The sequence below is a fragment of the Sceloporus undulatus genome, chromosome 5, assembly GCF_019175285.1.
Source record: "Sceloporus undulatus isolate JIND9_A2432 ecotype Alabama chromosome 5, SceUnd_v1.1, whole genome shotgun sequence".
Lineage (NCBI taxonomy): Eukaryota > Metazoa > Chordata > Lepidosauria > Squamata > Phrynosomatidae > Sceloporus > Sceloporus undulatus.
Genome location: NC_056526.1, coordinates 51,148,870 through 51,175,526, shown reverse-complemented (window position 1 = coordinate 51,175,526; position 26,657 = coordinate 51,148,870). Strand labels below are relative to the sequence as shown.

The following is a 26,657-nucleotide window of genomic DNA, read 5'->3' as shown; positions in this document are numbered from 1 at the left end:
GGCTTGAGTGCGGCGGCGCAGCAGCACACACCATTCATTTTTCTAATGGTAGGGGGGCATCCGGACCCCCAGATCCCCCCCCCCTGGCTACATCCCTGCTGACACCAAAAAGTCTCCTCCTCCTCCTCCTCTGATCTCCGAGGTGTTGCTCCCAAAGGACTAAGGGACCCCCCTCCACTCCTCCCCCCCGCTCGCCTCCTCCTCCTCCTCCGCCTCCTCCTCCTCGTAAGCGGAGGGGTTTGGCCATGGCGGGGCTTCTCTCAGCCGAGAGGGAGCAGCCTCCCAAGCCCTCCTGCTCCAGCTGCCCTTCCTTGGCCAGGCGAGGATGGAGCGCCCTTCTCTGGGCTGCCCCTGGTGCCGCCTTCCCGGTCTTGCCCTTCGGAGAGGAGGAGGAGGAGGAGAGTCCCCACTCCCCCGGGGCCCCCTGCCTGCCCTGGGCTTGCAAGGCCTGCCAGAGGAGGGCCACCACCGGCCCCGGGGAGCGTCGCCAGGTGGCCACTCTGCGGGAGAGACGCCGCCTCCGGAGGGTCAACCGGGCCTTCGAGGCCCTCCGGCGCTGCTCCTCTTCCTCCTCTCCTTCCTCTTCCTCTTCCTCGAAGGGAGCCCCCCGCAGCCAGCGCCTGCCCAAAGTGGAGATCCTCCGCAGCGCCATCCGACGCATCCAGGGCCTCCAGCAGCTCCTCCGCCAGCAGCTCCAGCCCTCCTCCGCCTCCTCCGACGGCCAGGTAAGAGCCAGCAGAGCAAGGAAGGCCACCGCCTCGAGGGGTTGGGTTGGTTTGTCTTGGGGGGGGAGGGATATGTAGTCCTTGGGAGGACTCTTGGCATCATCATCATCATCATCATCATCTGGAGCCCCACTTTCCTCCCCAAATTGTCAAATGGCAATCCTATCCTGGGGTTTTCTTGGCAAGATTGGCTCAGAGGGCGTTTGCCATGGATTCCTCTGAAGCGGAGGGATGGGACTTGCCCAAGGCCACCCAAAGGGGTTGCATGACCCAGCAGGGAACTGAACCCTGCTCTCCAAAGTCCGAATCCAACACTCAAGTCACTGCAACTCCCAGAATCCCCCAGCAACCTATGTTGGTTACTGAGTCTGAAGGTTGTAGGTTAAAAAAAAGGTAACTTTTCCAAGCTTGAAGGGAGTTCCTGGAGGGTCCCTTGGTTTGGACTGGAGGGAGGGGGCACCACTTGCTGTTCCAGCCTCCTCAGAATTGTTATTTGTATGCATTGTGTGTCATTTCTGACTTATGGCAACCCTGAGGCGACCCTATCACAGGGGTTATCTTGGCAAAAGTTGTTCAACAGAGTTTTCCCCTTGCCTTCCCCTGAGGCTGAGAGTGTGTGAATTGCTCCAGGTCACCCAGAGGGAATCCGGCTCAAATGGCTGGTACTTAAAGGCTGCTTTCTGGGTTGTGCCCCTGAACACAAAGCCAAACGCAGGGCTGAAAGAAATTCTGGCTCCAAATCATTCTGGGGATGAACACAGCAAGTAATGAGACAGCCCTAGCTAGACCCCTTTACTAGGGAGGAGGGCTCACTGGACACAAGGCAACTCACCTGTGCTGCACCTCTGTCTATAAGGACACATTGCTGAATCCTATTTTAGTCCTGACTAGAGTAGAGCCATTGACTCCATGAGACTGATCTATGTATTGATTCAACATTTGATTGGCTGGGTCCACTCTAATTGGGACTAAACCAAGAGGATGCCAGTCAGTGGCAGAAACTATAGTCTACTACTAAGGTTACTACTTCTTTTGGCATAGAATTCTGAATGTGCAGGTACACGCTTAACAGCCCACTACTTCAGAACCACTGAGTTCAATGAGCCTCACTCCCAGTGTGTGTTTATGTTGTATACCAAGCATCTTTCCTTTCTCATTTTCATCACAGTCTGGTGAGATCAACTGTTATGTGCCCCATTTGGGATGGAAAATTGAAGCTAACCACCCATGCAGCATGTTTACTCTGGAGCTGCGACTTCTGAGTAAATTCTTATTTTCCAAGTAACAGAGGAGCCCTATTTCTGCCTATTCAGAAGCCACTGAGTTCAGATATCCTTACTCCCAGTTAAATGTATCTCAGATTGTAGCTTCCTAACATTGTATGTTGAGATCTTCTGGGCCAGCAGGTTTTTGAACCCAATGTTTCTGTTCCTCTCTTCTGCCTGGATGCAGAAAGATGAGCAGTGTAGCAGTTCTTGATCTACTACAAGGGTGTATGTGGAGAAGCAGAGGGTGGGAGGAATGACAAGAGGGGAAAAAATAAATGGATCACCCTCTCTGAGGCTTAAAACTGGAACAAATGGCTTTGTACCAGTGCTGTCTGGGAGATTCTGGGAGATGAAGTCCAGAAAAATAACCTTTCTGCATCAATATGGGATATGTACACATTGGCCCTTAGATTTCATTCAGAAGAGTCTTGCAAAATGCCCAACTTCTGATGTGATTTTAGTGCTACAATCCACAGCCTTTTTCCTTGTGTGTAAGAGGAGCTTTAAATTTGGGGGAAACCTACATGCTCTTAACTGCATTGTGTCAGGGACTGCAGGATACTTTTTTGCAGGTGGAAAGTCTGTAAGTTGTGTGATCCAGCCAGATGTACAAAGGAGTAGAGTCAAAATATTGGCTTTGGACTTCAAGGGGTAGCCTCCTTGTCTCTGGCAGCAAAAACAAATCCTTGACTGCAGGCCACTTTGTCAGATACATAATTGATACACCTGACCAGGTGGGCCGCAGTTCACTAAAGCTCTTGCTAAATAAAACATTGCCACGAAACACTTATTTTCTGTGCCAGGGGCAGTGATGCTACTTTCATCCAAGTAAAGGCGCTTTAAAATTCCCTTCTGTGCATACTTGACAAGGAAAGGCCTTTCATGTCAGCTAGTTACTTCTAGTAAATGTGTATAGGATGCTGTTGCTGGGTCAGGAGATTTGCCTGATGGTTAGCCCAGGCCCTTAAGATATATTTCTTTGAAATCGATTGAAATCAACAAGCTTCCACTTTCAGAATCTGGTTGAAGGGCCCTGGGCTGAGTGAAGTCCTCATTGAGTTGCTGTGGCCCTGGGAGCCATATGCTATAGTCATAAACACACTGACTTGGAAGAAAGTGCTTCTGTAGCTGGTAGCTTTCTTCTAACCACCATATTGTATTTAAAGGGGAGGTGGAAGCATGTTTTCTTTGAAAACCATATTAGAAGGTTACTTATCTCCTCAATCCAGAGTTGAGGATTTCCTCAAGCCAATGTTTGGAAAAGTTCTCTTTTAGACTACAACTTCCAGAATCCTCCAGCTACCAAGTGAAATTCAGAAAATTGTAGCCTCAAAAAGGAACTTTCTGAAAATCTGCCTCAGCTATAATTAATTAATTAATTAATTAATTAATCTTTCTGTGTGTTTGCAGTGTGCATGTGAGAGAGGAGATACACACAACCTAAGCTACAGTCCTATGCAGACTATCTTAGGAGTAAGCCCAGCAGAATAGCTTAGAGAGTATGTATAGGTTTTCCATTGTTTGGTTCGCTTGACAAAGAGTTAAAGAGCAAGAATAACAGAAGTGTGGAAAAGCCTGCATTTCTCACCTCTGCCAACTGAGAGGAAACATTTGCTTCTCCCAGGCATTTGTTCACTGCTGATAGAGAAAACATGCTCCTGCTCTCTTGCACCACCCCCCCCCACTTGTTATGGGGTGTTGTTATGGCTACATTCTTTTAGTTCTTCTCCGGACATGCCAGAGCTTTGATGAGCTTGCCTTCAAGCCCTGGGAAAGTGTCCTGTTCCAGGCTTGCTGGCAGGGACTTTCTTGTTCTCCAATCCATTCTTCATGGTCAGTGTAATACCCATTTGAGGGGATACATCAGACTCTGTGGCCTTGCTTTTCTTTCTTTCCTAACACTCCAGGGCAAGGGACAGGGAGGGCAAATAAGCCAAGGGAGGCTTTTAAAAGTCTGAGCTTGCATGCTGAATCCCCAAGAGAGATCATCTGATGGGTCTGAGTTAGCCCACTGGGAAGACACAGAAACATACAGGCACACATCCAGCTGAGAGTATGATCCTAACCTCCATCTGATTTCAGTGAAGCTGCTAGAAATTGTTAGACACCAGATGTAACAGTCTTACTTTTTTTGGGGGGGGGATTTTATATGGTAATGAGTATCAGAGTTTGGAAGTGTTGCTTTGGGGCTTTGTGTTCCCAGAAATTCCCAATCAACATGGCCAACAATGTTTCCAAGTGCTAATGTGCATTACATCATTTATTTCAAAATGTGGTCAGCTGCTGTGTTTGGAACTGCCCTATGCATTCTGCTATGTGGGGTCTTGGCCCTGGTGATGTAATTAAATGCTGTGAAAATGCTACTGTGACTACTAATGAAATACTAATTTAGTTGTAAGCCTGCTGATCTTACTATTAATACTACAAGCAGAGATATTATAGAACCATCTACCATATGACCAAGTTATTGTTATACTAAGTGCATGTCAAACCTATTCAGTATTACTCCTGCTCCACTGCTTTTCTGGAGCACCTTACTACTGTAGCATCACATGATTTAGGAAGATTTTATAGGCAGCCTCTTGTTGGAAAGGAGAATGCCCAAGGTTTAAAACAGAAGTTTAGCACAGCAGGACTCCTGTTATTAATCTTAGATCTTGCATGTGTGACATGATACAGAAGGCCCCAGCATATAACATTCAACTGAATCAGCATATGCTGGGGATAGGAGAAGGCTTTTTAATTGGCTTGCTCAGTAAACTAAAGATAGCCAGAATTCTGGAATCACTTGTTTTGGAAAGTGCCAGAAAACTCCCCAATCCAAATAATCCAGGCTAGTACACCTTCTGCTGAAATATGGTGCTTCAGTCGTAAGGTAGCAGTTAGGCTCATTATTATGAATATCACAAACAAGATTCCCAACCATCCCTGTTGGAAGACTTTAAAACTGAGCAAAACCTCATCCTAGCATTACCACTAGTCACTGGTGGTAGTCACCACAACTTCTACCTTTGGAGGTAAACCCTTCCAATAATAAACATGGCAATGAGTCAGATTATAGATGAAGTCTTATCCTTAACATTCTTTGGTAAATAATGCCATTACTTGGGAAAAAGGGAAGGACCATAACTCAGTAGTAGAACACATGCTTTGCATACCAATGGTCCAGATTTAGTCCTTAACACCCGCAAAACGACTGGTTAAGTTCAGAGCCCTAGAGTACTGCTGCTAATTGGCATATACCAGATACCTTCAACCTGAGGTCCTTATGCTGAATTGAACTTGCAAAAATTATTTTAGGGGATTATCACCCCAGAATGCTCCAAACAGCCTGGAAGATTCTGTGAGATGTATTCTTTAAAAGTAACTTTTCCAAATTCTGATGTTGAGCTGTGGCTACTGGCCATACTGATTAGGGTTTTTTGTGGTGTAAACATTTGAGAGATCCAGTGGTGTGTGTGGGTGTGGGTGGGTGGGTTCTTGAGATGTACAGTCAGCTCTCCATATCCACAGTTTTTTAATCCATGAATTCAAACATCCATGGCTTGAAAATATTTTTACAATATACAGTATACATTCCAAAAATCAAACCTTGATTTTGTTATTTTTCATAAGGCACACTATTTTACTAGCCATTGCATTTAATGGAATGAGCCTACACAGATTTTGGTTTCCATGGGAGTCCTGGAACCAAACCCCAGTGGATACTAAAGGCCCACTGTAGTCTTAATGTCTAAGGATGTCACTCCCGAGTGCAACCCCCCTCCATTGATCCTTCTGTTTTGTGTACGCGTATAAGGAAATAACAGCACCCTGGAGCAAAAAAAAAAACCAAAACAATATAGTATCTTAAAGGGTATAAATACCCCACTGAAAAATCTATAAATGCTATGGGTGAATATATATGATAATAAAATATCCAAAATTCAAAACCAGAGAAACTAAACCCTGGAGAAAAGCTAATAAAACAACAGAAAGGGTAGGGGAAAAAAACCCTTTTTCTTTGGCAATTATAAAAATTATATCAATTCTAATAATAAAAACCAAAGGCCAGACGCGTTTCGACTGATGTCTTCTTCAGTGGCCTGCGACTGTTAAAAATATATAGCAACTCCTTAGCACACAATGTGACTGTACTGAATTCAAAAGCTGCAATCCATGGGAGTCCTGGAACCAAACCCCAGTGGATACTAAAGGCCCACTGTAGTAATGTCTGTCACCCCTGAGTGCAACCCCCCCCCATTGATCCTTCTGTTTTGTGTACACGTATTCCTGCTTTGGGCTCCCAAATGTAACACAAGTGATTGCTGTAGTGGCAGCTACTATGAAAGTCTCCTCTTGTTTTTGTTTTTTCAGGCAGAATGCAACAGCCCCATGTGGTCAAGGAGAAACAGCACTTACAGCAATGTCTACTGCTCTGATCTTCCAAATGGTAATCCTAGCACTGGTCACATCAAAGTGGGGAGGTTCTATCATCTCCATAGAAACATTCCAGGAAAAGCAGCAGCCACTGGGTCTTGGAACACCTAGCAGCTTTTAGTTATTGAATTTTATTTGTATCATTTGTTAAGCATTTTTTTCATAAAAATGCCCAAGGTGCTTTTTCAAAAAGTTCACACACACACACACACACACACACACACACACACACACACACACACCTCTTTCATGGCAGTTCGTAGACTGAATTCTATGGAGTAAGATTGATGACATTATATATTTAGTCCCAGGAAGAGACCAATAGTGAGTGATATGAGACTCATTTCCAAATATATGAAGAACTTTTTTTTCACTGCATGTACATTTCATTTCAGTGGCTCATGAGGGTAAGCCAGAAACTAATGGGTTCAAGTGACAAGAAAGGGGATTTTGAATAAACATTAGGAAGAACTTCTTGAACATACATGTTGTTTGGAAGGCTGCATCAGAAGCAAGGGTGTAGCTAGAGGGAGGACAAAAGTGCCCCTTATAAGTGTTTTGCCCCCTCCCCATGATGTTTTCCTTCAGTCTCCAAATTTCTAACATTACAGACACTAGCACTTAGTTGGTCATTTAGCAGTTAGAAAGAGCATTTAGACATTTAAAGGAAAGGGACAGGCTATGTGAATACAGCAAATAGACAAGTTCTAGGTGTGAATAATTTTCAGTGTCTTGTTCTTTGCAATATTGGAAATTTGGAGAGTGGAGGAAATTGTAATTTGGGGGCAGGATTTTCATTTGGGGGCCAGTGTCCCCTCCATAGAACACTCCACTCTTTCCTTTCTTCGGCCCTGTTTATACTAGCCATTAAGGCATGACACATGCCCTGACCACTCCACATGGCACATGGCATCATCATGGTGCTCCTCTGGTGCTGCATCCACACAATGTATCACCAGAGGAGCATAGCCAAGCTGCAGCAATGCAGCTATGGCACCCTTTCCAGGGTGCAAAAAGGAGCTGCTCTTTGTGGCTCCTTTTTGCGCCCCCAAAAGGCCAGATCGGGCTGCAGCATGTGGTTGCTGCGGCCCCGATCTGGCTGAAACAAGGCAGCTCCATGCTTCTCCTTCAGGGCTGTCTGAACAGTCCCTTAATTAACATCCCACCTTTCTCCTTGTTCAAAATCCAAGACAGTTTACAAGCATTTAAAATAGGGTACAGTTCAAAAATACAGATCCAATTATATAAGAGTTTGGTTAAAACACAAACCTGAAATAATATAAAATGTAATTAAAACATAATTAAAAAGATGAAAATACCACTCCATTAAAGGCCCTTTTTGCCACATAAATTATAAGGCAAATGCCTGCCTGAATAAACAAGGTCTGTGGCTGTCAGCTGAAGGAGAAAGGGAGGGAATTCTGAAATCAGGGAGCAGCCACAAAAAAGGCCCTCTCCTGTGTTCTCACCAAACATAGCTGTGATGATGATGGTGGTGGGGCTGAAATAAAACTTTCCCTTGAAGATCTTCAAACTCATGCAGGGAGGTGTTTTTTTTAAAGAGGGGCTGGTCAGGCCCCACCTGGAATATTGTGTCCAGTTCTGGGCACCACAATTCAAAAGGACATTGAGAAACTGGAGCATGTCCAAAGGAGGGCGACTAAAATGGTGAAGGGTCTGGAAACCATGCCCTATGAGGAAAGACTTAGGTTGCTGGGGATGTTTAGCCTGGAGAAGAGAAGGTTAAGAGGTGACATGATAGCCCTGTTTAAATATATGAAGGGATGTTATATTGAGAAGGGAGTGAGCTTGTTTTCTGCTGCTCCAGAGACTAGAACATGGAACAATAGATGCAAGCTGCAGGAAAAGAGATTCCACCTCAACATTAGGAGGAACTTCCTGACAGTAAGGGCTGTTTGACAGTGGAACAAACTCCCTCAGAGTGTAGTGGAGTCTCCTTCTTTGGAAGTCTTTAAACAGAGGCAGAGCTATCTGTTGGGGATACTTTGATTTAGATTTCCTGCATGGCAGGGGGTTGGTCTGGCTGGCCCTTGTGGTCTCTTCCAACTCTATGATTCTATGATAGCAATATATTGGTGTGCCATGTTAGTCAGGCTGACCAGATGTCACCAAGGCTCCAAAAAATGTAGAATATTGCAAAATAAAAGCTAAAAACATGAATATAAATATAAAATCATGCAATCATTATAAAAATGGCATACATTTTGAAATCCCTGCTGGACAGAAGGTTGAAATATAGGACATGTTCTGAAAAAGGAGGACATCTGGTCACCCTGTATATTAGTAGGGTTTTGGGTTTTTTTGCACTGGTGGGGGGCTGGACTGGATTACACTTGAGGTGCCTTCCAACTTGATGTTTCTGGTATTTCTGTTGAACACTCCTTCTTTGTTCCTCTCCCCTGTGTATCCCCCAGAAGCGAGCACAGCCCTTTCCAGTCTGGACTGTTTATCCAGCATAGTGGATCGAATCTCTTCCTCAGATCAGGCTGGGCTCTCCCTGCAGGACACAGAGGTTTCCCTTTCTCCCAGTGGCAGCCCTCTGTCACAGCCAGGCAGTCCTGAGAGCCTTCGCCCCAAGCTCATCTATCATGTACTGTGAACTGCCTGAGATCTGAAACCAGCTTGGAGAACGCTTGAGCATTTCTAAGAACGCCAGATGCCAATAAGGAGACTCTCCATTAAAATATGAAGCCCTTGGAATTCATGTGGACCAAAACCAAAGTGCCTACAGGAGACACCACTTTAAAAATGTATATATTTGTGTGTATATTTGTCCCATCACCTCATCAAAAAGGAATGACATTATATTTAACCAAACAATTATATTTGAATAGTCTATGCTATAATTATATATTGTGGTTTTTGAATTTGTTGTCAAGAATGGAAGCAGTACAGCTGGAGATGGGCTGGTCATGAAAATGGTCCATGCTTTGGGATGATCAAAAGGATATATGAAATGTGTTAAATTATTTTTTCAGAAGTGTACTTTTCCCATTGGTAAGAAGTGAACTGACTTAACTGTTTTCAATCTGCTGAAGTTAAATGTTGAGCCTGTAAACAGTCTTAACTCAGGGCCAGCTCTAGTATTAAGTAGTATTATTGCTGGAGGCCAATTCTGATCAAACTGTTGTTGTTGTTGTTATTATATTTATTTATTTCTATCTCAGTTTTCCCCTCAAAATTGTCAAATGACAAACTGTAATTTGTTGTTGATGATGATCATATGATGTGTGCCTTCAAATTTCCAACTTATGGTGATCCTAAGGCAAACCTGGGGTCTTCTTGTTCAGAGAAGGTTTGCTGTTACCTTCCCCTGAGGCTGAGAGAGTGTGACTTACCCAAGGTCAACCAGTGAATTTCAATGGCTAAGTGGGGATACAAATTCTGGTCTCTAGGACATTATCTAAATCACTTGGTACTAGGCAGCAACAGCAGTGTCCAGATGAGTCAGAAGAAGGTCTACAGAGTCATAGCTCAATGCTCAAACCACTATAAAATGCTGGCTTTCAAATTGTAATTGTTCACTTAATATTACAGTTTTACTACTAGGAGAAGCTATTTTTTGACACAGACTTGCAGCCTTGTCCTTGCCTTTACCCTGAATGAATATATATATATATAACTACACTTCCTATAATTCTCCAGTGGAATTCTGGAAGTTGTAGTCCACAAAGTTATTTTTCTAGGACCTGCCTCAGAGTTATTGGTTTTTATTTTGTGTTTTACACAAAAGCGTTTTAATACATCTTGATACTCTTTATGTTTTATTTCCAGTTGGGATGCCTCCCAAAGGGAGCTGAGGACTTAAGTGCCTTGATGGGTTTTCTTCAGACTAAATTGGCAGATGAAAACTGGAATGCAAATCAAATTTCGGTTTTACATTTATAGTCATGCTTTCAATAATCATAATAAAAGTTTTATTGTTTTGTTTTTGGAGTTTGTGTTTTTGTTCGAGGTATATCAAGTAGCTTTGGGCACAGTTCTGCATTACGCATAGCTTTAAAATATAAGATACAAATCCAGGAAGTTTGGAAGGCTCATAACACAAATTTTCAAAGCACTTCTTGAGCTCTGCAGAACTCAGTCCTTAGACCACACCAGAGTGACATTTCTGTGATGGGCAGGCATATTAACCTTCATGGTGGTTACAGCTTGATAATGTTGCTTTTGTGAATCAAATAAATTAAGACCGCAGAATCAATGGGACCCTAAACATTTTAGACAAAAAAGGGGGGAAAAACTTTTCCAAGCTCTTGTCAGTTCTACAGAGATCAGTTGAGCTAGGTTGTGCTGAAAATTGGATGGTTCATTGGACTCATATGAAGAAAATATCTCAAGGACACCTTTCAGTTACTATATGCATTTTTTCTAACACTGTGATTGTTCCTGACTTGGATAAGGGGAAGGTTTAAGGATGTCAAGGCATTCCTTATCCCCAGTATCTCTGATAGGCTGCATATGTACTTGTAAACCATGTGCAACAGTAATGATTCAGTTTTACAGTACAATCCTATACATGTCTAGTCTGAAACAAGTCACACTATTTTTCACATGATCTTATGCCATGCCTCCTTACAGGGCAAGCCCTGTTGAGATCAATGAGATCAATTGGGCCTTACCTCTGGCTGTTTATGGCTGCTGGGATTTGTAATCTGCACGGCAGCATGAACTCTACATCTGGACTAGACATGTAGGTTTGTATAAAACAGCCCTATAAATAGCTATTCAGAATCACATTCTATTGAGTTGTGTATTCTTAGGTGGCATGCAAGGTTCCTTGAAGGAAGAGTATGATAGATGCTATAAAATAATATTTTCCCTCATTTAGTAAGTTGAAAACTTGCATGAACTCATTTACAAATGCTTAATGTAGCCATTCCCAACATGGACCCTCCAGATGTTTTAGGCAACAGCTCCCCCAAATCCTGACCTTTGGTCCTGCTGACTGTGGCTTGTGGGAACTATAGGCTGACATATCCCAACCTATGGGATACCAGACATGCAGGCAACAGTGGTTAGCATAGGTGGACAGAAAATCAATCTTCAGACACTTTTTGAGTTAAGATGGCAAAAAAGAGAGAATTAGACACCTTTCAGAGTTTAGTTAATTATGACATATGATACTGAAATGAAATCTTACTTGAAGAGAGGCTAATTACATTTCATTCTTCCAGCACTCCAACTGGCAGTATAATCAATAATGCAGCATAAAGAGTCAAGGAGTGATGAGAGGCTGTTGTTCACTGATAAGACCCCCTTGACAAACCCATCTTAAAGTGTTTGGTGATGGGTGCTGGCATTGAAAACTCATGATCCCACGTGTTCCTCACCCCATCACTTTCAGAGTTGCCTCCCTACTCCTTTTAGGAGGAGAAAGCTGCTCCTGAAGCCAGGGGATAAGCAATCTTTGTTCTCTCCCCTGTTAATCTTGTCCCTCCTGCTGAGGATTTTCTACCTCTCTTCTGAATAAGACTGGTGGTGCCTTTTAGGATGCTTGAGCTTGCTGCTGGTGCTCTAATACCTTGGCAGTTTACCTATTCTTATTTGCTCCTACAGTGAAAGCAGCTAGTAATCCAGGAATCCATTCTTAGCCTAGAAGTGGTGCCAGATGACATCATTATTCCTGTTATAGCATGCAACAAAATTTTTAAATTGTGGAACAAAGATATTTGTGAGTTTATCTGGCAGAGGAAAAAATCTAGAATTAAACTAGCCAATTTGCAAGATCACAAAGAAAGAGGTGGATTAGATCTCCCCAACCTACAACTATATTACTATATGTGCGCTTTTACATGGATTAAAGACTGGATAGAGCTAAACAATGATGACTTAATGGCATTAGAAGGAATAAAACTAGGGAAAGGATGGCATGCATACCTTTGTTATGAAGAGAGAGATCTTAAAGACTGGAATAGACATATAATAAGGAGAATTTTATTTAAAATCTGGAAGAAGTATAAAAAATATTTTCACTCTAAAGTACCAAGATGGACTTTGGTCCAAGAAGCCTTTTATAAAGCAGAAGAACCTATAAAAAAGAAATGGATTACTTACTTAGATATCCTAACTAGTACAGGGAAAAGACAGGAAATAAAAACTCCAGAATAACTAAAAAACTCCAGAATAGAAATAAACTGGCTTCTTTATTATAAATTAAAAGGGAGATACCATAAGGATAAGAAGGAATTTGGTATTGATCCAGAATTAAGTATTTTGGATAAAATATTATTTAGGAGACAAAAATATATGATATCAAGGATGTATAAAATTTTACTGGATATTGCATTCGAAGGTGAATTAGTGAAAGAAACAATGATTAAATGGATGCAGGATATTAAAGAGCCGATTCCATTAGAAAACTGGGAAAAAACATGGAAAAAAGACATAAAATTTATCAAAAGTGCCAATCTAATTGAAAATTACTACAAATTACTATATAGATGGCATGTGTCTCCATTAAAACTAGCTAAAATTCAAAATTCAAAGCAAAGTAATTGTTGGAAATGTGGGGGAAATGAAGCAACATTGTTTCACATGTGGTGGGACTGTACAATTGCAAGACATTTTTGGGGAAAAGTACACAGGAAAATCCAGAATATCTTTCAATTGGAACTAGGATTGAAACCCCAACTATACCTACTGAATATTACAGCTGACCTTAAAGAGAAAATGTATGTCGAGATGAAATAAATGTTATATTGTATTTAGTAACAGCAGCGTGTCTAGTATTTGCTAAGTACTGGAAAGGAGGGAATAACAATTTAATGGACGAATGGTTGTGCAAGGTAATCGATTTGAAGGAGATGGACAGAATAACTATGATGATGCACGAGAAAACAGATAGAAATTTTCAAAAAAAAAAATTGGAAAAAATAAATAAACGTTGGGAATAATAGTAATAAAAAACCCTTATTCTCCCTACTAACTGAAGGAAAACAATAAGAAATCTAATAAGAAAATGACTTTACCACGTGCAAAGAAGTGAATAACGGATGATGACAGAAAGTAATGTCAAATATCCGTGAAAACCATGCCCCAATAGTAGATGTATTTGGCTTACAAATATACATACAAGTGTGTGTGTGTGTGTGTGTGTGTGTGTGTGTGTATGCATATTACCATTTCTTTATGTACAAAATTGTATCGTTCTATATATTTGTATGTGATGCAAAGTTAAAAGAAAAAAAAAGAAAAAAATGCACACAGTGTATAAATTTAACTAATAAGGAGAGCTAATGAAAAGTAGTGGTTTACCTGATCAAGCAAATGAGTAGTTGAGTAATCCTGTTTGATTTGCTTCACAGTATAAATTAAATGTGTAATGAAATGCTGCAATTTATTATCACAGTTATGAATGCGTCACCTAGAATTACACATCTGTAACTGATTCATATTCATGATCCCTACATAATCAATAGTGTAGAGAACGCATAAGGAATTTGCTAGCAAAAGAGATCTGTTCTCCTGTTGCCAGGGACACAGGAAGCTGACATTTCCACCTCTCCTGCAAGCAATCTCCCATGCAAGGTGGAATTGCAACAGTGATCCTGCTTCTGACTTTTACATGGAAATTGTTCATGAGAGGAGTGGAAATGTAGGCTGAGGAGCAGGGTGGAATCAGGACTGGAGATGCTACTTTGCTACACAACTCCAAGAAAGTAAATCACTTCAAGAGAGCAAATCAGACATTCCATAACAACTAGGGACAACTGGGTGATGCTGATGAGGGTAAGTTTCACTACCTAAAACACAGAGACATTAATAAAAGATTTGTATTCAGACTTACAAATTAACAAGAAAAGACGGAGGATTAAGCCAGACTATTCAATAAAACAAGAAGTTGAGAAATTAAAAGAGACTCAAAGAGACGAAATGCTAATAATGTTCACCAATCACTCAAATCCTCACCTTGCAATATTGCAATATTTATTTCCAACTAAATCTAGCAAACATGCTGAAGAAAACTGAGTATGTTACTTTATTGACCTCATACAAGCCCTCCCTATATGGACTGTGTTTGGAGAGTGATGGTGAGATTGTTGCCCCAGACTGCATGTTAAAGCAGTCAAAGAACAAATTTGATCTGATCTAGATTTGCCAGAAATCAGTCTAAACTGATCCACTTCACTTCAAGTTTCATAATCAGTTTCACAGACCTGTTTCACACCCTTCATTTTCTGGATCTATTGTCCAGTTAGCAGAACTGTAAATAAAATGATCACATCTCTCTCATTCTCTTTTTCTGTATGTGTGTGAGAGAGAAAGGTATGGAGTTATATAATGTCATGTAATGAATTTCAGTTGTATATATGTAAAGAGGTAGTAAAGAAATACATAGCTAGTATAAATGTACTCTGGTCCTCAGGGCCAGATGAGCTGCATCCAAGAATAGTAAAGGAACTTGCAATATACTATAATCTCAGAGTCCTGTCAATAATCATTAAGAATTCTTGGAGGACAGGTGAGATCTCAGCAAACTGGAAGAGGGAAAATGTTGTCTCCATCTTGGAGATGTGAAAAAGAGGACCCAAATAACTACCAACTAGTTAGCTTGCCACTGATACCAGGAAGTGTTCTAGAACAGATAAACAGTCTGCCTTGCAGATTTAGGAGATTATCACACGGTTCTTCAATAGAAGAGGGATTTACACAATGGATTTTATTGCTCCACATAATTGTCAGGCAGTAGGTATCCTGTAGTCAATCCATGGTTCTGCCATTGCTTTTTATGAACAGAAAACTCCCATGAATAGCTATCAATCCCACAGTTAGCCCATTATTGAAGAATGCACCATAGGTCATTCAGGAGTAATTCAGAGACAATTTAAAGGGGTTTGACTGCATAGCCCCTTTCCCCATTAAAACCAGAAGTTCTTACTGCTGACAAGGCAACCATTTCACCTGGGGCAGTGCAAACAGGATTAATGGACTTTCACTGCACACACCCCAAAGGCAAGACTACTGATTAATCTCGGATAGTAAATGGAATGGTAGTATGATAAGATTCATAGGAAACCTGTTATCAGTTCCCAGTGGCATGGTAATGTGATAAGAATCATTGCTGTTTTGGGTGTTCAAAAAGCCACAACAGCAAGGGGAGAGAAGCCTTGTGTGATAATCTCCATTGAGAGGAATGGAGTGATTATTAAAAGCCTGCACAGTTTTCTCAATAACAAGTCATGCTATATTTATTGTATCTCCCTTTTTATAGAGAGTTACATGCTTGGTAGATCAGGAGAGTGTTGTGAGTGTAGTATATCTTGATTTCAGTAAGGCTTATAAGAATATCTTCCATGATATTCTTTCAGACAAGATGGTGAAGTGTGGACTAGATAGTGTTAGAGGTAGGTGATATGTAATTGATTGTTGGACCAAGCCCAGAGAGTACTCACCAATCATTGTTCTCCATCTTTCAGAGAAGTGACTAGTGGAATGCTTCAGGATTCTGATCTGGATCTGGTGTTTATCATTTTTGTAAATGACCTAGATAATGGAATAGAAGGCATGCTTATCCAATTTGCAGATGACACCAAATTGCGGTGGAGAGGATAGCTAATACTTCAGATGACAGGATTGGAATTCAAAAATGACCTTGAGAGATTAGAAACTAACAAAAGGAATTTGAACAGTGATAAATATAGTGCACTACATCAAGGCAGACAAAGTGAAGTACACAAATATAAGATGATGGCACTTGGCTTGAAAGTAGTACATGTTAAAAGGATCAAGAGATCTTAGTAGACTACAAACTAGGTATGAGTCAATAGTGTTATGCAACAGCCAAAAAAGCCAATGCAATTCTGGGCTACATCAACAGCATTATAGTGTTCTGACTAAGGGAGGTATTAGTGCCACTCTATTCTGCTTTGGTCATATACCTCACCTGGAATGCTGTGTCCAGTTCTGGGCACCACAGTTCAAGGATACTGACAAGTTGGAACATGTCCAGAGAAGGGTGACCAAGATTATCAAAGGTCTGGAAACAAAGTCCTAAGCGAAATGACTGAGGGAGCTGGATATGTTTAGCCTGGAGAACAGAAGATGAAGAAGTGACATGACAGCTATATTTAAATATCTGAAATTATGTCATGTAAAGATGGAGCAAACTTGTTTTCTGCTGCTCTAGAAACTGATACCAATGGATTCAAATTACAAGAAAAAAGATTCCACCTAAACATCAGGAATAATTTTTTTGTTGTAAGAGTGGTTCAACACCAGAATAAATTGCCTTGGAAGGTGATGGACTCTCCATCTTTGAAGACATTTAAACAGAGGTTCAATGGGTATCTTTCAGAAGTTGTTTAATTGTGTATTTCTGCATGGCAGTGGGTTGGACAAGATGACATGTGTACCCTCTTCTAACCCTGTCATCCTGTGATTCCATTATTTTGAAAATGTACTCTACTTCAGTTTTTCTGGGTGGAAAAAGCTGTGCATGCAAGTTTAGCCATGAATTATAATATGCTAAATTCTTCTAGTGGTGTGTAAGCCCTTGTTTTAGAAGATTTCAAACAGCTGTGAGAACAATTGGTTTTACTGTTGGGAAACTTCTACAGAGCCAGTTAGAACTTTTCAGTCCCATGAAATTTCAACTATTTGTTCTACTCATGCAGTTGTGTGAGTGCCAAAATGCACCACACTTCAACATACAGAATGTGGCAGATCCAAACATATAACAAAATTAACCATCTCTGATTTAGAATGTGCAGGTGGTGTAGTGTGAACAGGCATTTTGGTGTCTGAGGCACATGATGCAAAATGGTGCCCAACATTAATGGAAAATGTATAGACCAATGTCCAGTGACCTCATTCCACAAATACTATTTCTCTTGTAAAGAGAGAAAATCCAATGCAGTTTCCAATCACACGATCCGTTTCATAAGCAGTAGAGTGCCCAGGGACCATGAGAACATTGTTTTTGTGTATCTCAGAAAGGCAATGGAACTCATTTAGCACATATTTTCCTCTGTTAATGTTATGCCAGATTTAGGCTATAAATTATAAACCTAGTAGCTGAGAACTTGTTATCTTTCTGCAGAGCATGCTCTGCTGCCTGAACCCTGTTTAATAATCATGATTGTGGCTGATCATTTTTATTTGGCCCTCTAGATCCAAATGAATTTTTTGCTATAGAACCCCCCCCCCCCCAACAATCTGGAATTTTCTTCCTCTTCTTTGATGGATCTGGCCATTGGAACACATTCCCTAGTACATGTGCATCGGGTTACAAACTCATAAATAAATGGACTCATTTCAGGGTCTGTTTGTAGAAATATTAAATATAAGACTAAGACATATGCACCTCACTTTTAAAATGTATTACTCAAGTTAAATGATTATTCATGGTGACCAAGATCCTGCATCGCAGGCTATGAGTCACAATTTTATGATGATGTATCTTTGCCTCAGACATCCAAGCCTTCTAATGAATTGTGATGATATGTATCAGAAGCATGGTGTCCTGTTGCACAATGGGGGGGGGTATGTTGCACTATGGGACACTGTGCAAGATGCCCTGATACATAGCCCCTCAATTGCACAACAAGATTGGAACAGCCTCAAAAATGTAACTACACCTCTGCTCCTCTGCTAAGAATATGAATATTATGCAACTGTGCAGTGCACCTTCACATGATCATAAGCCAGTTTACAATGACATAACTAGTTAACAGGATGCCAGCTTTTATTTATTTCCCATATTTCCTCCAATCACCACAAGGTGGCAGACACAACTTTCATCCTTTCCCACTTTATCCTCCCAGTATAAACCCAATGTGAAGTAGGTTGGACTGAAACTGACTCAAGATGATGAGCTGAATGTCATGGCTCAGTGGGACTTGAATCTGAACAAATCCCAATCTAACCTTCTGATCATTAGTCCACACTGTCCCTCACACTACAATGGTTCTTTCCAATGAATGGGATAGGAGAAGGAGTTCTGTTTATGGGACCTTTGGTTCCTGCCATGTGCCACCATGTTTCTTGATTAACTCTTCTCTCTGGGGTTGTTTAAATACTGTTGCACTTCACCTTGGAGACAAGTTATTGTAGTATTAATGTAGGATTATTATGAAACTGCAGTCAAAGCTATAGAAGAGAATGCTTGGTGAAAGGTGAATGTATTACAAGGGAGCAGAAAAGCAATGTAGCAGCTATCTATGCCAGCCATGAAGAACAAGAAAAATTGCAAGTAAAACTCCAGCTGGTCTTTCTCTCAATGCCTGAAACGTGCCCGTTCTGCAGTGCAGAAATTTCTCACACATTTATTAGCACAGTTTTTTTTAAAAAGTACTGTCTAAAAGTTTGAAACCTGAGACTACCATGTCAGTAGTTTTTAATAAGTACTTTTAGTTTTACAGTGCAACTGAACAGCACACCTGCAGGCTTTAAAACCAAGCAAAGCACTGCAGGCTCACAAGCAAATATACCACAAATCAGATTGGTTGAAAATACTTGAAAAATTAATAAGCATTACAATTGTAGAATGGATTTTCATCAAAATTATCTACAGTGAACTGAAAATTTCACCTTTGTTCTTGCCTGGTCTCTTTCCATGAACAAAACTAGCTTAAAATACAGGTAAACAATAGAATTTCTCTGGATAACACATAGCTCTGAAAGTACTTTTGTGCAGCCCTATATTCAACTATTTGGGTTTATTTTTAATTTTTTATCTATCAAAATTCCTATTTCTAGCTCTCATTATAAACTTGAAAATGGTTATAGTTGCAGAAATAAGGTGTTTATGTAAAAGAACTCTTGAATAGTTTTTTTTATCAACAATGTCATGCTTTCTAAATCAACACACTTCCCTTCTATTTCCAAACATTAACAGGGAAAAAAAATCAACATTTATTAGATGATTAGGACATCAAAAATTATTAGGGCTGGTGCAAACATGTAAGAGATGGAGAATATTTTTGGGAGAAACCTGCTGAAAGGTCTACTGAAGTGGTGGCAGGTTGTGGACCAGTGCCACATCCCAAAATGGTGGTAGTGGGCATCATCACGTATAATCCACAAGACGGCCCTGTGTTGAAGTATGTGGATTTGGAATATTGTTTCTAGATAGGTATGCTACCATTATCCATCACTTATCCACCCTGGCCTGAGTTGTGGGACACCCAGATCTTTCAGGGTGCCTCTGAGCATCCCAGGAACCAAGAAGATAATTCACTCTCCCTTATCATTTAAGACTCAGACAAAAAAACTTTATTCAATAGCAATTCGCCAAGATGCCAGTAAGGAACAGGATTTTGTAATAATATTTATTGGAATGGTCAAAACACAAAATCTTTTCATTATCATTTTGCGTATCATTTTGCTTCCGTTCTAAATTAATGTAATGGTCCTGTGGTTACTACAATTCCTTGTTGTGCTCTTTCTTGGGGATTGGGGTGTTTATTGAGCATTTCTAATCTGAGGGCCATTCTTTTGTTTTCCATATATGATGACAGATTTTAGTTAGAAATAGAGTAGATTTTGTTTTTGTAGAATGAACCAGTTCTATTGGTATGCCATCTCTTCCTGATTTATTTCTTCTAAGTGCTCTGAATGCAACTTCTACTCCACTTTTTAAAATTGGAGGTTCATCTTCAAATGGTTCTTCCTTGAACCAACCTTTTATCTATTTTATAGTTTTTCCATGTATTGTTTACATTATCTTTTTATTTCTGCTTGGTCATGTAATGTATTCCCCTGCTGGTCATAGGGCACCCCTACTCTTGATTTAAATTTCACTTTGATTTCTTGGATCTTGTGAAAGAGGTTTGTTGTTGTTGTTGTTGTTGTTATCACCTTCTATTTCTCTGCACTGATTATTGTATGTTCTTCTTGTGACTGTGCACAAATCATTGAACAGTTGCATTCAAGGTACTGACTGTATTTCTGTCCCCCTTTACTTTTGCTTTTCATCTGCCCTGATCTCTTTGAAGAATTTCATATCTTACCCACTGAGGTTTCTTTTTCTTTTTGGGTACAGATAGTGTCTTTTTGCATTCCTGTCTAACAGTGTCCCTAGTTTCAATCCAGAGTTCTTCTGTCTCCCAATCAATTAGGCGTAATACTGCAAATCTATTTTTCACATTACCTTTAAATTCTATGGGGATGTTTTTCAGGTTGTATTTTGGCATGGTGGTTGGTTTAGTAATATTAGCAGTTTATAGACAATGCCACAATATCCTTCTGGTCTTGTTTGTTCAGAGAGAATGGAGTGTCTCCTTCTTTGCTTCTAGTTATGTAATCTATTTGATTTTTATATTGATCATCGGGTGATATCAGTCACTTTTTGGGTTGCTTGAAGAATTTGTTTGTGATAAACAAACTGTTGGCCTCACAAAATTCAGTCAGCTGGTCTCCTGGTTCATACTGCCATAGTTACAGGAAAAATGACAGGTTGTCCTGCTGTTCAGGCATCTTGCAAGAGCTGGTACATTTGCACACAGCTGCACTTTATTTTAAATTAAAAAGAGTGTGCTACTACACTGCTACACAAATACACACTGAACATTGGCCTTCAATGAAAAAGAAAATATGTCTCATCAACTTTAATACTGCTGAAGGAAGGAAAACAAAGGACAAACACAGATTCCCTGATTAAAGCATTTCACTACCATCTCAGATCCTATGTGGAAGAAGGTAAATGGTTACCAAACAAATTCTGCAGCAGAGAAGGGAAACCCTCATCCAATGATTTTAATCTACTCTAGTCCAACTCACAACCCAAATCTTGTCAGGAGAGAGATGGGATCAAAGCCAGGAATTTCCACAGCCATGGAGCTGTCGTTGTCCCCTTCATTACTTTTTCATTTGACAAGACAAGTGGGAAGTAAGGACTAGTAGTCATAATTCAGGATCGGGCTATGTTCCAAGGCCCCAAGGCCCTCAGATTTAGCTGACAATCAAAGTGTCTGCTGGGTGCACACAGTCTTCCACTCATCTTTCCTACATGATTCTTAGCTAACATGCCAATATGGTGAAGGGAACTGGTGAAATCAGGAATGAGGTCATCCTCCCACAGTTCCTAGATCAACAAGGCAGTCAATGGGAGGCAACTGGTCCACTGTTCCACACTGGTTCTCCATCTCTCTTCTACAGCTTTTTAGCCATTCCTCTCAGTAAAGGTGAAATTGAATCAGTGGGGAATTTGTCATGTGCTGTGTGGGTAAACCAGGTGTTGCAGTACCAAGAAAAAGAATTCATGTTGATCGGCCCCTGTTCATATGATCCATTTTCAGACAGGGTGTTGGTCATGTGCCTTCAAACCTAAATTCCCATTCTTACAGTACAATTATGGTGCCATGATTCTACTTCAACTGCCATGACAACATCCTATGGATTCCTGGGATTTGCAGTTTAAGGAGGGATATTTAAAATTCTCAGCCAGAGAACAATAGTTCCCCAGCAAACTCCAAACTCCAGGATTCCATAGCTCTGTCTGGCAGTGTGGCTGATGGCCTCGTACTTTTCTCTTTGGGTTTACTGACCTGAGAAGCCCTGAAAATTATTAAGTTAAAAAGCAGCATATAACATGATAAAATAAGGTAAATGACTAAATGCAAAAAGAAAATGTTCTAGATTGTGTTTTGAGATAGTTCAGAAACACATACTTGGCAAATGTTTCCACTGAATCCTTTTTGTTTTTGTTTTAGAACATTTTCAGATTTGGAGGGGGGGAATCTGCTGGCAAGAACTAGCACTATAATTCATTGGAGTGGAAATTGTGGTGTCTTTTTCTTTTACAACTTGCTTGTTTGAGCTGATGTTATACATCTGTTTGCTTGAAGGTGGAACTTCTGTATTTTTATAAAGGGATAGCAGGATTTAACAAGGCCTGATGAACACACAGCAACACTTCTGGGTTGTCGTTTGTATGACTTCAAAGAGAATCAAACGAGGGGCTGCTTCTCATGTTTAATTAGTCAAGAACTGAACGTTATGCTTTATGATGTAATAAAAGTTTCACTGGGTAACTTTACTGTGCCATTTTTATGTGGTGAGACATACTTCCACAGATGGAAAAATCAGTACTTGATCTTTATCAGAACATATGCTTTAATAACTATACAGCACTGGTTTTCCTGAGTGTTAAGTAAATTGCACAAATAATCTGACCACCCAAAATTGGTGTGATAAATTCAGTGTAAAGCAGTGGTGAAGAACATGTGGTCCTCCAGATGTGTTAGACCACAGTTCCCATAATCCCTTACCATTGACTATGCTTGTTAGGGTGGATGAAGCTGTAGTCCAACAACATCTGAAGGATCACACATTCCTGTTTCTGCTATATTCCTAGATTTTCACTTAACTCCTGCCTGAAAACGACTGAATCTAGTATGCAATAGCAATAACTATTTTAAAATCTATAATCTCTGTTTTAAAATTCCAGACATCTAATTCAACATAGTGTCCACTAATAAGATCTGTTTTTTATTTATATAGATATTTAGAAGTTAAGGACAACTGAACTAGTTATCTGTATGCTGATTTGAGCATGCTATGTCTTTTATGAACGCTAGGTGGCTCTCATCATTTGCTTTAACATTGCATCCTTCTCTGGAGTGCTTTTTTACTCTACTCACTGCACTGTAAACTGTGAAGAAAACATAACACCATGTCTTCTACTAGGCGTATTGATAATATATATAGCTGCATTTCACATACTGCTCAACCCACTATTTTTTGAATCCTAGTAGAAGCATTAAACTCCCCAGCTTTAACTACAATTACAAAACATTAACTCCTGCTGCTTGCCCAGTGTTGATGGATACTTTTCAGTATGTTCATCCTGAGGATGTATACAGGATCTTGGAGAGGCAAGAGCCACCACATAATTACTAGACCCTTGCCCTTCCTGGCTTGTTAAACAGGCCAGAGAAGTATTTGCTGAGTAGGTAAAGGAAGTGATTAATGTCTCTTTTCAACAAGGCCAACACATCTGAAGGAATGTGAAAGGAAAAAAAATGTCTCTGGATCCCACTACAGGGATAACTGTAGGCCTGGTTTTAGGCATGGTACTGGAGTGTGTGATGACTTTGCAACTTCAAGAGTTCCTGAAAGAGAAAGATTATCTAGATCCACTCCAGGTCTGGTTATAGGATGGTGATGGCTTTTGTTGTCTTGGTGGATGACCTACACTGAACACTGGACAGGGGGATTGTGTCACTGTTGGTTCTTCTGGACTTCCTGGTTGGCTTTCAATACCACCAACCATGGTATACTTCTGAGTTGCCTACTGAGATGGGGCTTGGAGGTACTTCAGTTGCTCCATCCTTTCCTGGAGGGGCACTCTCAGATGAGAGTGTGATGGTGGGCAATACATAACTACCTGCCAAAAGGTTGGGAATGAAAGGGCACTTCCCTCTGGCGATGACACCTCTTTGTATGAGACATTTGAAATGATTGCCCTGACATTTCCACATACCTCTGGCCATTCTCCCTCCTGGAAAAAAAAAACCACATTCAAATTCCTGAGAAACTGCCTGAGGAGACATTTCCTCCTAGAAATATGCCCATTTGGGGGCAGCCTCAATTTGGTCTTGGTTGAGTTCAGACAGCCACCTTGTCTGTTTCTCCCTTGGCTCTTCAGCATTTGCAGGCCCAACTAGGTCCTAGAATGTGTGCTGAGCCAGACACATTCACCATGTCCTCCAATTGGAGCTCTGTGCCTGAATCCGGTAAAGTATACCCCTCTGCTAAATCCTCTGAAATCGATATCAGTTACCCCCTTTACATTGTTAGTTTTTGTACTTGTGTGTAAGTGAGTGTCTTTGAGTGAAGATTGACTTCTCTTTGCTGTTATAAATACACATTACAAAAAAAATGTGTGTTATCCCTGATGGGATACAATCATGTTTCGGATTACAAACGGGTTTTATCACACTAAAAATGTTGCTGCTGCCACCAGGAGACTGCAGTTGCATGCAGCCCAGCTGATTTTCAAACATGGGAAGCTCCCATCTTTGAAAATCAGCTGGCTAAGGCAGATTGGGACCTGGACTGCATGGGGGTTGCAGTCGCCCAGTGGCAGCAGTGGTGTTTTTGAGTGTAATAAAACCTGCTTGCAAGCTGAAATGTGACTGTATCCCATCAGGGATAAGACACTTTTTTTTTGTAATGCAATAATCGCCTTGGAATCTGCAGTCTGGAGTTCTTTGGTTTAGAACCATCATACATAGGCTAGACCCTGGCTTTTAAAACATTATCTGAAGCCCTCTCACTGACCTCCCAGGACACCAGCATTTTGAGTAACAATGGTGTGTTTTTCATTTTTAAAGCATTATTTCAATTTTTATTTTTTTTTAAAAAAAGACATATTAAGAGCTTCCTTGGTTGTCAGTTCTGGGACAACAAAGGTAGGATGTAAATCAAATGCATGCATAAATAGGCTGCAAAACTATATGGCTCAGTGTAGGGCCACATGTCGACCCACCCTAGGCTGAGCCATGTACCACCCACCTGACTTACTGAACAACCCTTGAAGGTCCCACATCCCATGGCCATTCTATACTTCATGGACAGCAGGCAAGTTTGCAGAAGCATTGGCTACAACCCATAGCCAGACACAGAGTGATGACATCAGCATTGAGATCCATCAGTGTCCTCTGGCCTGACAGTTACCAGTTGTGGGGGACAGGAATGGAAGAGGAAAGAGCAGTGAGTTGCCTGAAGACAATCAGAACCTTTTTTTGAGAGGGGGGTTGAGAGGGGGGTTGTCCTTGCCTTCTTCTGAGGTTGAGAGAATGTGACTTGCCCAGGGTCACCCTGCAAATTTCCATGACCGAGTGAGGATTCAAACCCTGGTCTCCCAGAATCATAGATATTCCTTGAATTTCTTCCAAATGGAACCAGTCTTTGTTGCAGTTTTATCCATACACATGACATGTAACATTATTATTATATTTGAACAGCCATTGCAGTTCCTCGGAAAGAGATTGTTACACTTGGGTGCTGAGTTTTCCTCAACAACGTGTTTTTAAGTTATATTTTTTCATTGTTTCAAACTGTGTTCTATTTTAATCTTTGATGCCGTTTTTTTCATTGTACTTTTATTCAATATTACCCCGAGTCCTGTTTGTGAGAGAAGGCAGGATATAAATCAAATAGAATCACAGAATCATAGCATCATAGTGTTGAAAGGTACAAGCACTGTCTTGTTCAACCCCCAGGAAAGCAGGAATACACAACTATGCAGCCCTGAAAGATGCCCATCCAAGCTCTGTTTAATGATCTCCACAACTGGAAAGTCTACTATCCTCTGAGGCAATCCATTCCATTGTCCAGTTGTTGATCCTCTTGCTGCTTCTACTACAATTTGTACAATGAAATTATTTACAAGTCTAGTGAAGGACTTTTTGGACTCACTCCCTTAAAATAAACAGATATCTCTATTTTGATCTACTACAAACCAAAGTTCTGATTTCTCTCTCTCTCTCATACAAACAAGCACACACACAGACACACAGACGCAGACAAACTTTAACCCAGCAATTTCAAATAATTTATACAGTATAGTGGGCTTTTTAGTACTGCATCAGAACACGTTTTGCAAGAGACTTAGGTCTGCCTGATGAAGAGAATGTAACTGCACTGAATTGTAGCCTATGGGTTTGCCATTATATCTCATCGCATTGAATTATAGCCTATGTTCATATGACATATGCATTCTCTTACATTATAGCTTATTTTCTAGCTATTGTCCAATGCTGCAGTAAGATTATGTCAGTTCTCCACAACCCATTTTTTTTCAGAATCATACATCCATACTGCCTCTTTACATAGGCAATTTAGGAGCATTTACTCATTACAGCATATTCAGGTCACATCAAGAAATAAAGATTGAAGGGTTTTATTCTCTGTCTTCCCTGGTCAAGATATTTTTCTTTTGTTTAACTCTAGATTGACTGCTGCTATTTAAGGATTTCAGAATCACTTAAAATGCATGTCACACACTACTTTTAAGGTTTGATAATTCTTTTAAATGTTTTGTGCACCTTTTAGCTGGCTGTTCCCAGATTCTCAAAGCAGAGTTGGAGAAGTAATTCAATACTGAGCTGGTTTTTCCTTTTCCTACTGGGGAAAAGAATCAGGGGGAATTTCAGTGAAGCTGTGGAAGTCTGAACAGAAAACATAATTTAAGTACAGCAAGGGCATGGACAAAGAAAGGTATGGGGGCGGGAGGGTATGAGAAGAAGAACTGTGCACACTGAATGACTTGGGAGGATGC

The 26,657-nt window shown here is 40.6% G+C and overlaps 1 protein-coding gene across 1 annotated transcript; it reads left to right on the top strand.

The window, feature by feature from the left end:
- Positions 1-245: 245 nt before the first annotated feature.
- On the top strand, positions 246-9,558 carry MYF5 (myogenic factor 5). Its single transcript, XM_042467979.1, has 3 exons — positions 246-725; positions 6,350-6,425; positions 8,848-9,558. The coding sequence occupies exons 1-3, from the start codon at positions 246-248 to the stop codon at positions 9,030-9,032; spliced, it is 741 nt and encodes a 246-aa protein (XP_042323913.1). The 3' UTR covers positions 9,033-9,558.
- The last annotated feature ends 17,099 nt before the right edge of the window (positions 9,559-26,657 follow it).

Excerpts from the sequence above, each read along its gene's own strand:
- MYF5 (XM_042467979.1), top strand. The coding sequence starts at position 246 with ATGGCGGGGCTTCTCTCAGCCGAGAGGGAGCAGCCTCCCAAGCCCTCC. Across the intron at positions 726-6,349 it reads CCGCCTCCTCCGACGGCCAG|GCAGAATGCAACAGCCCCAT; the intron begins GTAAGAGCCAGC and ends TTGTTTTTTCAG. Across the intron at positions 6,426-8,847 it reads CTGCTCTGATCTTCCAAATG|AAGCGAGCACAGCCCTTTCC; the intron begins GTAATCCTAGCA and ends TGTATCCCCCAG.